Source organism: Carettochelys insculpta, chromosome 18, assembly GCF_033958435.1.
Source record: "Carettochelys insculpta isolate YL-2023 chromosome 18, ASM3395843v1, whole genome shotgun sequence".
NCBI lineage: Eukaryota > Metazoa > Chordata > Testudines > Carettochelyidae > Carettochelys > Carettochelys insculpta.
In genome coordinates, this window is record NC_134154.1 from 20,501,015 (window position 1) to 20,514,588 (window position 13,574).

General features: G+C 44.5%; 1 protein-coding gene across 5 annotated transcripts in view; it reads left to right on the top strand.

Annotated features, from left to right (window-relative positions):
* The first annotated feature begins 2,602 nt into the window (after positions 1–2,602).
* Positions 2,603–13,574, top strand: part of LOC142022784 (transmembrane protein 132D-like) — a 592,725-nt gene continuing 581,753 nt past the window's right edge. For 4 of the 5 annotated variants that reach the window (XM_075012990.1, XM_075012992.1, XM_075012991.1 and 1 more), the window contains exon 1: positions 3,120–3,327. Coding sequence is in view for 3 of the 5 variants with exons in the window: in XM_075012992.1 (XP_074869093.1) it covers positions 3,249–3,327 (79 nt within the window). In the remaining 2 variants the exon portion in view is untranslated. Of the gene's footprint in view, positions 2,898–3,119; positions 3,328–13,574 lie in introns of those variants that run through there. The other variant, XM_075012989.1, reaches the window with a different exon arrangement.

The window sequence follows — 13,574 nt, forward strand, 5'->3', positions numbered from 1 at the left end:
GATCAGACAGGTAGCAGAGGAGAAGCGAGCGCACAAAAAGCACAATAAGGACTTGCCAGACACCCACTACATCTGCAAGAGATGCAGCAAGGACTGTCACTCTCGTGTGGGTCTTTATAGTCACAATAGACGCTGTAAATGAAGTCCTCAATTGAAACTTTAAAGGGCACGATCCATAGTCTATGCAGACTGAAGAATGCCTACTCTCTACTCTACTGCAGTGTATGTGCTTTCAAAGTTTAATTCAGTTTTAAATATAACAACAGTTATAGAGGTATTTTCCATTTTAAAGTCCAGGGATTTAGGGAATAGCTCTGAAACTGGTAATGCCTCTAATACCAAAATTAACTTTTAAATATGTCCACATGATGACATCTCTCCCTATTGCATGGTTGATCACATGCATATTTCTTAGAAAATGGAACACAGCGGCTATGTCTACACGTGAAGCCTACATCGAAATAGCTTATTTCGATGTAGCAACATCGAAATAGGCTATTTCGATGAATAACGTCTACCCGTCCTCCAGGGCTGGCAATGTCGATGTTCAACTTCGACGTTGCGCGGCACCACATCGAAATAGGCGCTGCGAGGGAACGTCTACACGCCAAAGTAGCACACATCGAAATAAGGGTGCCAGGCACAGCTGCAGACAGGGTCACAGGGCGGACTCAACAGCAAGCCGCTCCCTTAAAGGGCCCCTCCCAGACACAGTTGCACTATACAACACAAGATACACAGAGCCTACAACTGGTTGCAGACCCTGTGCCTGCAGCATGGATCCCCAGCTGCTGCAGCAGCAGCCAGAAGCCCTGGGCTAAGGGCTGCTGCCCACGGTGACCATAGAGCCCCGCAGGGGCTGGAGAGAGAACATCTCTCAACCCCCCAGCTGATGGCCGCCATGGAGGACCCGGCAATTTCGACGTTGCGGGACGCGGATCGTCTACACGGTCCCTACTTCGACGTTGAACGTCGAAGTAGGGCGCTATTCCGATCCCCTCATGAGGTTAGCGACTTCGACGTCTCGCCGCCTAATGTCGAAGTTAACTTCGAAATAGCGCCCGACGCGTGTAGCCGCAACGGGCGCTATTTCGAAGTTAGTGCCGCTACTTCGAAGTAGCGTGCACGTGTAGACACAGCTAGCAAGTCCTAGGATTAGAAACCTTTTATTTTGATAGACCCATTTAAAAGCCCAGTGATGACAAATATATATATTATATATATATATATATATATATATATATATCTTTTATTGAGTTCCTATTCCCTCAGAGCACACACAGCCTTCTAACCCTTTCAATATTTTTAGTTTCAAGTTTTTTTTTATTTCTCTGCCATTTCATCTGCTGAGGAAAGAATGACTTAATTGTTATCCTTGACCAAAGGGAGGTAAAAATGTACATACAGATTTAACAACTTGTACAGTTAGTAATTTAGGGAACATTTGAGATCAGACTTATTTCTAACACCTAATTCATATTCTCTAGAAAAAGTACAGTATAGCTAATTCTGTTGCTGTGTCACTAGCATGTGTACTGTTTTCAGTGTAGCTGTGAAATCACTTTTTTTCTCTGACAACTGATGCACTATAAGGGATTAGAATACAGAATCTTGTGATGGACTATGAGAAGTTGCATAATTAACCATTTTTGATGATAAAACTTGGGATATAACTAGCCCATAACATATGATGACACACACCTATTGAACTAGAGTGTTTTGCAGTGTCTTGGAACAGCCAGGATACAGATTTTTGCTGCAGTTGAACCAACCCTTGATGTCCTATTTTGAAAGTATAATTACTAACTCTGGAGCCAAAATCAGGTGGGAATCGGATCCTAGGTCTGAGTTTTTGTAGTGCTGAGTCCAGGAGCTGGATTTTATGCCAGGGGCGCAGAGTCTGGGTTTTTTTTTTTAAGGTTAAGTCTAGACTTTTAAAATTCTTTTTGTAGTGCTTCCGCAACAGACTATATCAGACTATGGGTTTTTTATCCACAACAGCAACAACTGGACTTGTTAGGTGTTCACACGGTAGGATTTTGTGAGGGCTAGGGCCAAACTCTGGCAGGCTTCAGCGCCTCCTTTTCACCTCTCAAGTCCAGGAACTACATGATCGCACGAAGGGCGCCGGGGAAGCCGTTTTCCTGCAGCAGATGAGATGATACAATCAACTTTGCTTCGCCCCGGCGCCTGCCAGCCACGTCGCGACTCCCCAGCCCCCCGCGACGCCTCAGCAGGACCCCCGCTCAGCGACCGCTGCCGCTGGTGGGCTTCTCAGCCGCCCGAGTCTGCGCTCCGCCCACCCGTTCTGGGATGGTCCGTGTGCCACGGGGGTGGGTTCAGTAGCTCCGCCCAGCCCCGGCCCCGTGCGCAGGGATAGGCGAGCCTGGCTGTCTGGCTCAGAGGCGGGGGCTCCTCGCCTCTCTTGCTGCCTCGTCCCGCCTCCTCTCCTTTCGCGCAACCTGGTGGCTTTAAAAAAACAAACAAACCCACCGCGCACTTGGTGGGTCGGGGCCCAAGGCGGAGCTGGGAGCCCGGGGCCAGCACGCGGGGCGTGGGGGGGAGATCAACTTCTGCTGCTGCCGCCTGGGAGTCGCCGGGTTCCCGGCAGCCGCTGCCCCCCGCCTTCCCGAACGCAGTAACGCCTCCCTGGCGGTGACCTTCCCGGGAGAGCCTCTGAGTTCAGCGAGAGGCGCCTCGAGCGCAACCTGCGCGGGCGGGTCCGCACCCCCGCCCCACGGAGAACTTTCCTGCCCTCCCCGGGGACGCGGGGTGGGGGCTGGCTTCTAAAACCCGCCGCTCTCCCGAGCGTGGGGGCTGCTGCCTTGCCCCCGCCGCTGCTCGGGGAGGAAGGGGGCGCGCGCGCGTGTCCAGCCCCTAGCGCCCGATGCGAGCGGGTGAGCGCCTGAGCGCGGGTCCGGCGCTGGTGTGCGCGGGGGCCGGCGGGAGCGGGGCTTGGGGCTGAGGACTTGGCACCCCCCGGAGGAGTTTGGATTTCCTTTGTTGCAGGGGGTGTGTTTGTTATAAGAGCCGCGGCTGTTCTGCAGGCTGGGGGTGGCGAGCTGAGGAGAGAGGGAGGGTTAAAAAAAGGGGGGGGGGGCGCTAAAGAAACAGTTCATCTCCGCGAGGGAAATGAATCTGCGCGCTCCAGATGCCCCCTTGTGAACACGCCGCCCCGCCGCTGAGCGGGGTTTCTCTTGATTACCAAGTGTGTGCGATAGGACCCGAAGTTCCCTGCAGCCGCAAGGATGTGCTGCTCTAGGGTGAGCAAGATGTGGCAGCTTCTGTCGCCCTTTCTCTTCAGCCTGGCAGCAGTGTTTGCCAAAGGTAAGGTGCGCTCTCTCCTTTTCTTACACAGAACAGCTTGGCGGGGGCCTTGGGTATGGGTTGCTTCTGTACAGTTTGTATGGGGGGTGTCTTTGTGGTAGGCAAACATAAGGAGGCATTCTGAAAAGAAAGCATGTGTTAATTGTCAAAGCCAGCCCCTCGCATTTCCCAGAGCCGCGTTTCTAACCTGTCTGGTGTAGATGTCTACGTGCATGTTATGATCCTGATGGACAATCTCTGATGTGCGCTACAAAGGGTTTTTCAAATTCTCCTGGAGTACCAGGGTTTTAGTTCCCTCTCTTTATGTCCCATGCAGTAATTCCTATGATAGCCCTCTTATCTCAAGCTGATAATCTTTTACTAGAACACGGGAGAGGAACTAACCTTCCAACAGAAATGTAGGTTGGTTAAACAGGACCTGTAAATGTTGTTACTCTGAGTTCCTATATCAGTGCTTTTAGAATTTCAGTGTATTGAATTGAGTTGGAACGTTTTGACATAATTCCTGACTGAGTCACTTCAGTATGTGTTGCACTGGAGTAAAGTTACAAAAAAAGGTTTAGAGTGCCAAGATACACAGCTCCCCACCTGAACACCCTTTCTCGAGATCCAAAATTCCCCTTTTATTGTTAATTTCTGGTGCTGGGTTTCAGCCTGTAGATCAATTTATTTTTGCAGTGCATGAAGAAAACCTTTAATTCAGCTTTGAATTATCAAAGGGAGAGGGGAATATGTATTTTCAGCTAGGAAGATGTTAAGGACTTGTTTGTACAGTACCTGAATAGCTCAAAGCTCTCTCAAATGTTACAGCTTTGGACTTTCCAGGCCACCAGTCCTCATTGAGGAGTAATGATCATATGAGTTTGAGTTATACCTTTTAATTTCTTTGTAAAGATATTTAAAAGGAATTTTGTCTATGTGTAGTAAAGATGGTTCTGAGAGGTTTTGTTACATATTGCTAATGGCACTTCAAAGTTGCAGCAGTATTATAGTGCCCGATTTAATATTTTCTGTGTATCTAAAGACTGGATAAGTTTAAAAACTACTGACTGGGAGAAAATTGTATATAATTTTTCATCAGGAGGCAACTAGATTTGCCGGCCATGGTAAGGTTTTTTTTCTTTCCCTCTTAAGTTTTAAAATAAATTTAAGAACTCCCAAAACAACTGTAACAACCTGAAGTGTATTAAATGCATAATCCTACGTGAGTGCAGCTTCCAAGCTGCAAATGAAAGTCCACTAAAGAACAGAAAGATGAGTCTTGCTCCTGGGAGTATTTCATTTACATTACAAATCGGTAGCTTTTGATCACTAGTTAAACAGTTTTACTGCAAGCCATGCCTGTTTTTAATCAATATATTGCAGTGACAATGTTAACTTTTTTATTTACTTTTTGTTTCAATTTAAAACTTGGATTAACAGAAGGTATGTGTTTGATTGAAACTCATTGCAACTGTGAAATAAAAGGGGTATTTGAGACCTACATAATTTAGTTGCTTGAAACGGATGCTTTGCTCAGAAATTATAATATACAACTGAGATTTTATTTTTAATTATTAAATCACCCCATGCCATTTTGAAATATAAATCTGAGCAGAAAATTGGATCAGGTACAGAAATTTAGTTGCAAAAATATACTAATGCAAAAACTATATGCTGAGTTTTCTTCTACAAACTGAACTCTAAGTCTAGTATCTTTTGAAGTACATACACTTGATCCTATTAGTAGTTCTTCTAGAATCACTGGTGTTGCTTATTTTGCATTTTAGAGTTGATATCTTGCTGTTGCATGGTTGCCAGCCCTGTGTACTGTGTTGTGATTTAGAAAAATATTATACAAGTGTTGCTATTTTCATAGCTGGTAACAGACTCAGATCTCATTATTGTGACTAAGAAAAGTCAGAAAGACCAGAGGTTTCTTGAGATTTGTGATATGAATTAGACACTGTGCAAAAGGTTGATCTCCCTAACAGAAGGAAAATGGGGAAAAAAATAAGTCTTATTGCTTACAGGGCATAATTATTTGTTTGATGTCCTGTTGTTGCTAATAGAAAAGCTCTTTCATTTATGACATTTTGGCAAAGTTTTAGTAAGAGAGAACAACATTTGTTTTAACATGCGGTAGCAATCAGTTGCCTATTGTGTATAGGTCTGTTGCTGATTATTTTGAAGCATGGCAACAAAGCTCCTTCCTATATGTTTCCAAGACTTGAAAAGCACCATTTATGGTTTTGCTTTGCTTTTATCCCATGAAGGGGGAAATGAGTTCAAGCCCACAAGGTGATATGCTGTAATGTGCTCTGTAATGAGTTCAGCATGCTTGGCAGAACTGCTTGTGACTGATGAGTGCATTTCAATATGTGTGGCAGGGGTCTCAAACTCACAGCCCATTGGCCAAATATGGCCCCCGTAGTTCCACAGTCTGGCCCGTGCGTGGCTGCTAGCACACGAGTGCCTGTGGCTCTGGGATGTGCCTGTGTCCATATTCTTCCCCACAAGCCCAGCCCCTGCTCCACTCCCACCCTGCTCTGCCCCCTCCCCCAAACCCCTCTCCCAAGGGACATGGTCTTGCAGGTTACTGAAGAGCCTGGTGCGGGGGAGGTAGGAGGGGACAGCAGGGGTCCGGCCACCCTGCATGTACTGAAGTGGTGACTAGGCTGACCTGGGAGATGTTCCACTTCCCCGCGGTTCCCACCACTGCATTGAGTGCAAGGAGGGGCCTGAGCCTGATTCTGCTACTGTCCTCATCCCGACCAGGGCCCTGCGGGTGAACCTGCGGATAGGGGACTGGGGGACTGTCCCTTTCATAGGATGTTTGGGGCAGCTGCCCAGACGGTCCCCCCCACAAAAAGGAAAAGGAAGTGGGAGGCAGGGCACTGTCCTATTGAATGGCTCTGCACACTCTTCCCCTGGGCCACAGAGATGGGCCAGCAAGCACACAGATAGAAGCCAGAGGCAGATCCAACTCTGCTGTACTGCTGCTGGTGGTGGGAGGGGTCAATGTGGGGTATATTAACCTTGGGCAGCAGGCATGGCCATGAGACACAGGGGGAAGGGGAGTGCACAGGCTGTCAGGCAGGGTGAGGAGAGAGGTGGGAGGAACATACAGAGACACCCCCCCTTGAAGCTCTGCCGGTGGAAGTGCCCACTGGGACACCTGGAGGATTTGCAGACTAGTTCTGGCTCAAAGGTAAATTGAGTATGAGACCCATGATGTACGGAGTGTGGCTGTACAATTCCGGTTAATGCTGTGGTCTCAGATCCTGCTCTGAGGCAGTTCATTTTGCCATTGATATCAATGGTAAGGGAATCTATCCCCCACTTCAGAAAACTGGTGCTGGATGAGAGAATTTGTTGAACCACAATATTTGCTAGCAGCGTTACTGACATTTCCACTGCTTACTGGGACCTTAGAAGACATTTAGGGGTAAATTAGAGCTAAATAACAGCACAGAACACTGAGAGCCAGAACTGGTGGATGTAAACAAAGCTTACGGGACCCCGGAAACTTGGCCCCACCCATGACAAATGAGCACCTGGGTAACTGAAATCATGCCAGAGCGTGGATGGTGCCGGATGAGAGTGTGCTGGACTAGAGAGGTTCAGCCTGTAGTTATGAACCTGTTGTAACCAACAATTAATAGTTTCAACAGAAGGGATGTTTTGTACTGAACCCGAAATAGCTTGTTTGTTTAAAGGACAAAACTCTCGTTGGCTTCAGTGGGGTTAAGATCAGGCCTTGGATATCTCCTCTAATACCAAAGACCTCTTTCAGATCATGTTCTGCAATGAGAATTGTCTGAAAGATGGTGAGAACTCCTAAGAATCTTCCAGTGGGAGCTGAGGGGTGTTGACCCAATAAAACCCTCCATCAAATGTTGGCAGTCCTTCACTTTAAAGCAGCCGTTATCAGCCTTTCCAGTCTACTGTATCCATTTCAAGAGTCAGATTTGTCTTGCATGCCTCAAGTCTCACGCACTTAAAAATGACCTGCTTACAAAAATCCAACATCAAAGTACAAAAAGTGCCACAGCACTGAAAGATTGCTTCCTTTCTCATTTGTCTGGAGGACATTTTGGTTTGGCCAACTTTGCTAGTGGTTTTTATGTAGCCTATTGTAAAACTAGGCAAGTATCTAGGTGAGTTAAGGTACGCCTGGCAGACCTCTGCATACCCTGGTCGAGAACCACTGCTTAAAACATCAGGCTGGTACTATTTTGGTATGAACAAAATAGTACTCACAATAAAATGTCACTTTTGTTTTTTTTGCCCTCCTACATTGTCCTGAGCAGCCCATGTCTTTCTCCACCATCATCTGAGAGAATTTTCCAAGGTCATTTTTTTCCTTTGACCATAAAGCTTCAGTTTTGATTTCTTGTTTCCCTCTGGTGCCAAAGACCACTTGTCATGTAGGGGTATGGCAGAGGTGTTAGATAGGATTAGTTTCCTAAAGGTGTTCCTCACAGGTCTGGGAGATGGGAATTCCACTTGCCATGATGTAAATCTCCTAAATTAGGAAAGGAAGAAGTATCTCCCAGGAAACCAATACAGTACTGTTTTGATTGGTCTTGACTGTTTTAGATACAAACATCTGATGAAACAGATGGCTGTTGGGATATTTTAAATGCTCTACTGTTTTGTTTCATGTTATTAGTTAGTAACAGAGGGAAAGCCATGCTAGTCTATATACTATCAAAACAAAAAAGCAGTAAAGTAGCACTTTAAAGACTAACAAAATAATTTTAGGTGACCTTTCACCTAATAAATTATTTTGTTTGTTGAAAGGTCACCTAAAATTATTTTGTTAGTCTTTAAAGTGCTACTTTACTGCTTTTTTGTTTTCATATTATTAGTGTTCTTTTTTGCTATTTGAACTGCCACAGTAGTGTCAGTTATATCACATAACATCCTTTCTTTTTAGATAGGGCCAAGTTAAGCCTTGGTTGTGTATGCTTAACTCCATTGGCTTCCATGGGGTTACATTGATATCAGAACATGGTCAATTGCCCATAAGAAATACTCAGTTACTACAATTAGTATCTGCATGAGAGGTGAGTCAGGGTTGTACAGGAAATTAACTACCTCGGTACTCACTCCTGCATCTTCAAAAGCAACAAGAAGTCCTGTGGCACCTTTATAGACTAACAGATATATCTTTTCGTCTATAAAGTGCCACAGGACTTCTTGTTGTTTTTGAAGATACAGACTAACATGGCTACCTCTCTGATACTCTTGCGTCTGTTGTTTTCAGTGAGAATTGTAAGTGCACAAAGAACACTAGATTAAGCTCTTTGCTTATGTGTTCCTTTCATACTCCTGTCTTCCACTAAGTTGTGAGCCATTTCTGAAAGAGCTTCAGCTGAACATTTCTGAGTAATGTCCACCGGAGCGCTGAGAATGGGGAGTTTAGGGTGAATAAGAATATTGAAAATGGAAATATAAAGTGCATGAATACATGTTTCACGACAACTTCTTTTGGCTCATTATGCAGAAACACTACAGGATTCATTCTGTTGGTAATGGATTTGTTCTGTATTTGTTAGTTGTGGTTGTAATTAAAGAAGCTTGAGTTTGATTTAAAAATATAATTTCTCTTTCTGCTAAATCTTTCTGGTATCTCCAGATGGGAGAGCAGGGTTGAATTTCACAGAGAGTAGGTCTAGTTGACACGTCACAGTTCGTGATTTGTTTTGTTTTGGTGACAGAAGCTTGTTGGTTTTGATAAGGAAACAAAAGATTCTTTTGGTTAATGTCACTATAGTAATAACACCTTTGGGAATCAGTTGTAAAAAATGTATATGTTGATGTACCTGCGTAACTTTAAATTGGTAATTTTGGCAAATTTTCCACATGTTGAAATTTTTGTGTGTGTGTGTGTGTGTGTGTGAGAGAGAGAGAGAGAGAGACTTGTGTGGATCTGATGGAATGACTCAGCAGAAGCAAACCATAGAGGGGGTCGGGAAGGGATTTTTCTCAAGTGCTGTAGTTTGTAGCTAGAAATCAAAACAAGTTTGCTTAAGCCCCCCCCCCCGCCCCCAACATCCACCAAAATAATACTAACCTGTCTCTGCCTGACGTTCAAGCCAGTTTGAGGGAGTGCCTGTTTCACCATTTTCCCACCCTCCAGCTAACTTATAGTCATTTGCGATCTTATTCCAGGTTATAGGAAGTAACATTAACCCCATTGGTCTTGCACTCTGACACGCTGTGCATCTAAGAGAGCTGTGCTGCCTTCTTTTCCTCTCAGAATGAACAGAACAAAAATCATAAATTCAAATGAAACTAAATAGTTCTGCAGAGAAGCCTGAGTTTTATTTCCTAGCTCCAATACTCAGTGCAATTTGGTTTCTAATATTTCCCCGTTATGTTCTCATTTTTACCTTTTGCTTTTTCTTTTATGAGTTCCATGGGACCAGCAGACTCTATGACACCAACTGGTGTTTTAGTTATTAATAGAAGGAGCTTTATTCAATAAAGATCATTTTTATTTAATAAAAGAGAGACTCTAAAGATAATCTGATTTTTCATGCTGCATTCACATTAAATCAACCTCCCGAGGTTGTCGTGGATGCCAAGTCAGGTGGCAGTCTATCACTCCGTCCTAGGATACATAAACATGACTGCAGACAGATTGATTGCAGAGAGAATGAACAGGCAGCTGAGATTCATCGCAGGCTTCGTTTATGAAGTGTTACATTAAATTACTTGATTTTTCATCATTCTGCGTAATATCTCTTGCTGCATTATTCATCGTCATTCAAGATTAAGTGGATTTTAAGTATTTGGTGACACTTAACTAGCACTAATTATCCTGAGCAGGGTTCAAAATTACATATTTGAGGAAGTCAACCTATTTTCTCCTCTTTGAAAAAGCAGATAAACAGGAGAGCAGGGATTCATCTGGTTTTATCTTGTTGCTTTCATCCTTTATTGAGTGAATTTAAAATTCTGATGAAAAGTGCCCATCTGACAGCCCCAGGAAGTTGATGGATTGGTTGTCAATCTCTTTTCATCCTTTCCACCACTTCTAAGATTTTGGAGGGCAGCTCAACCTCCGTAATTACCATGAGCTTGATCCACAGCCTGTTAAATTTAATGCCACATTGCCATCATTGGGTTTTGACTGTGACCCTCATTTCTTGGCTTCCTGGCTAAGACTTCCTAAAATGTTGCCATCCAGTGCTAATTTTCATAGTATTTCCAGTGGTATGGACACACGAGAACCAACCCAACACCAGTCAAGTGTCATCTCATATACAAGCCACATAAGAGTAGGCTGCTGGAGATAGTTCCTCTCTTAGCCTCTGTTTGCTGTGCTGTGTTAAAGGGGAAAGGTTTGGTGACAACACTGTCATAGTGAGTCACACTCTTTTGCTTATCCATTGAACCTGCGCTACAGTCTTCCATAGCAGTGTTTCCCAGATGGTGTTCTGTGGAAGGAACCCCGGTGTTCTGTGAAGTGAAAACAAGTGTTCCACGAGAAACTGCCATTACAATAACTACTCTGTGGCTCCCTGCCCTGCCATTGCTGAAACAGTAGAACTAAATTTAATTGGTTTCATGGCTGGCAGGGTGACGGGAGGGATCCAACCATTAAACCAACTGAATTTAGTTTCATTATTTCGGTGGTGACAGGGCAGAGAACCACAGAGAGCCCCTCACTTGCCCCACTACCCGTGCAGCCACACCCCTCTGGTGGATGCGGCTTGGCTCACCCTCACCAGCAGAACACCTTCACGCCAGCCTGCCTTCCACTCAGCGCATGTGGCTGCCCGGTATAGGCTTCTCAGCCAGGGCCATGGGTGGGTTAGTCCTGGGGGCTGGTTTGGAGCTGAGGTGGGTAATCCTGAGGATGGTGGGGGTAGGTGTGAGGCTGAGAGGGGTTAAGCGTGGAGATGGGAGGTAGATTTGGGGTTGAGAGGGGTTAAGTCTGTGGAAGGGGGGTGGGTTTGGGAGCCGAGCCTGGGCATGAGGTTCTGGAAAATTGTTTTGAGTTTAAAGGGGTTCTGTGGCCAAATAAAGTTGGAGAACACTGTTCCAAAGCACACAAAGAAAACCATTTAAAACCAGCCCATGAGTCCTTTCAGATGAGAATGGCCAGTGGAAAGCTAGAAGGTAAAGATGATTACTCGGCACAGAGGACATGATAGGGGGGCCAAGCAGAGACATAGAAAGGAAATCAGCACTCTCTGTACCAATCCTGGTACATGCTAAACAGCAGCAAAAGGAAAAGTGTTGCCACAGTAGGAAGACAATTGGGCCGGCAGTGCTCAACCCACTGGCTGACAAATAAAGCAGATGTCCAGATAATCACACAGATGAGTCTTCATGCCTGTTGTATGCCAAAGAAATCCTTTCAGTCAGTGAGCTCAGTCTTGCCTGGTGCTAACTGAGCTCTGAGCAACTCTCTGTGGCGCTTAATATCCCTGTTTCTAGTTTTTATTTAGATTTATAAAGCATCGACTCCCAGCTGTACATACTGTAGTTTGTTTATCAAAGGAAAAGTCACAAGAAGAAAAATCCCATTATACAATTAAACAGAAATAAACTGCACAGCCAGTAGTTTCAGTAATAATCCCCCAAGAATAAACAACAACAATGAAACAATGCCATTCAGTAGCAGTAATGCCATTCAGCCTCAGCCAGTCCAATTATCGGAGGTCCTGGGGCGGTGGGGGATGCTGATCTCCATACACAGCTGGGTGTGGTGAGTAATTCCCTTTGTCTTCACTGTAGATTAATGGTGGCGATTTGGGTGCATTGTAGAGCCCAGCAATCCACAGTTAAGATCTCTATATTTATCCTTTTATGTTCTACTCTTGCTATAACAAGAGTCTTGCTTGCTTTCCGTTAATTAGGGAGTACATATCGGTTAGTTAGTTATGCTGTTGTAGACAGGAGGGACAAATAATGGTGGTAAAATCATGTGGAAAAAGTTAAAAAAAAAAAAAAAAAGGCAGTTTAAACTGGCTTCTAATAAACTGGTGCGTGAGAATGTATGTGTGTGTTTGTGTTCATATCACTGCCCTCAGAGATCAGAGTTGCTCTGCTGCATGTCAGTCCTCATACAGCTTTTACAGCTCATACAGTTTTAACTTATGTTAAAACACACTGTAGATCTGTGACAGAGAGGTAGCCATGTTAGTCTGTACTCCAACAAAACAAAGCAGCAGAAATGTAGTGCTTCAAAGACTAACAAAGTGATTTATTCAGGTCTGAAGAAGTGGGTCTGTCCCACGAAAGCTCATCACCGAATAAATCGTTTTGTTAGTCTTTGAAGTTCTGCCTTTCTGCTACACTCTATGTCAGTGATTCTTAAACCAGTGGTTTTCAACCAGTGTGTCACAGCAACCAGAACTGTCCAAGTGTGCTGTGAAATTTTGTCAAATTTCCCCTTGCTATGGCTCTTGGCAGAGCCAGCATGAGGGGAAATGCTGACCACGCAGGACTCTGTCGGCACTGGGGTGCAGCTGAAATGCTTCCTGGCCTGCAAGAGCTGGCTGGGAGCCCGGTCCTACTTTCTGTTGTGGCAAGGGGATGGGGAGAGCCTGTTGGAGCTAAGACACAGCATTGTACTGAGCAGATTTTGAAAATGTGTCTGTGCTCACTGTCTAAGACGGTGTATTCTGTGGTGAGTTTGAAACGTTAATGCATTTGATCCTTGTTTAGCTTGTATGTACTACTGTGTTGCAAACCTCTCTAGTAAGACTGTAGCCATAGTAAATATGATGTTTATGAGCAATCAATTTAGCTGAAAAAAGTGGGCGTGCCCTGGAATTGTTTATCTCATTGAAGTGTGCCCTGTTACTGAAAAGGTTGGGAACTACTGTGTTAAACTATGTTCCAGGAATGTGCTGCGACAGTTTGGGTCTATATTTTCTGTTGTTAAATCTAGATACAATGTTGTTTCTTCATCACTATCATAGCTGATTAAATTATTTCATTTTGTTTTAGCTGTGTATGTTGGGTTCTTTTTTGTTTGCTTTTGCTTTTTTTTTTTTGTTTTTTGTTTTGTGGTCTGATAATTTGTTTGAAGAAAACTTGCACAGGTGTTCCGCTTAAAAAATATTATTGTTTGGTGTTTCATGGTCTCAAAAAGTGTAAGATGTGCTGCTCTAGACAGGTGACCCATAAATTTTATGTTGTTATACAGGTCGGACAGCCTCTATTTGACCTGGAGCTTCAGAACTGATTTGCTAATTTTGGCCACCGATATGTTTTGTCACAGCAGGTTTCTGCCCTATCAT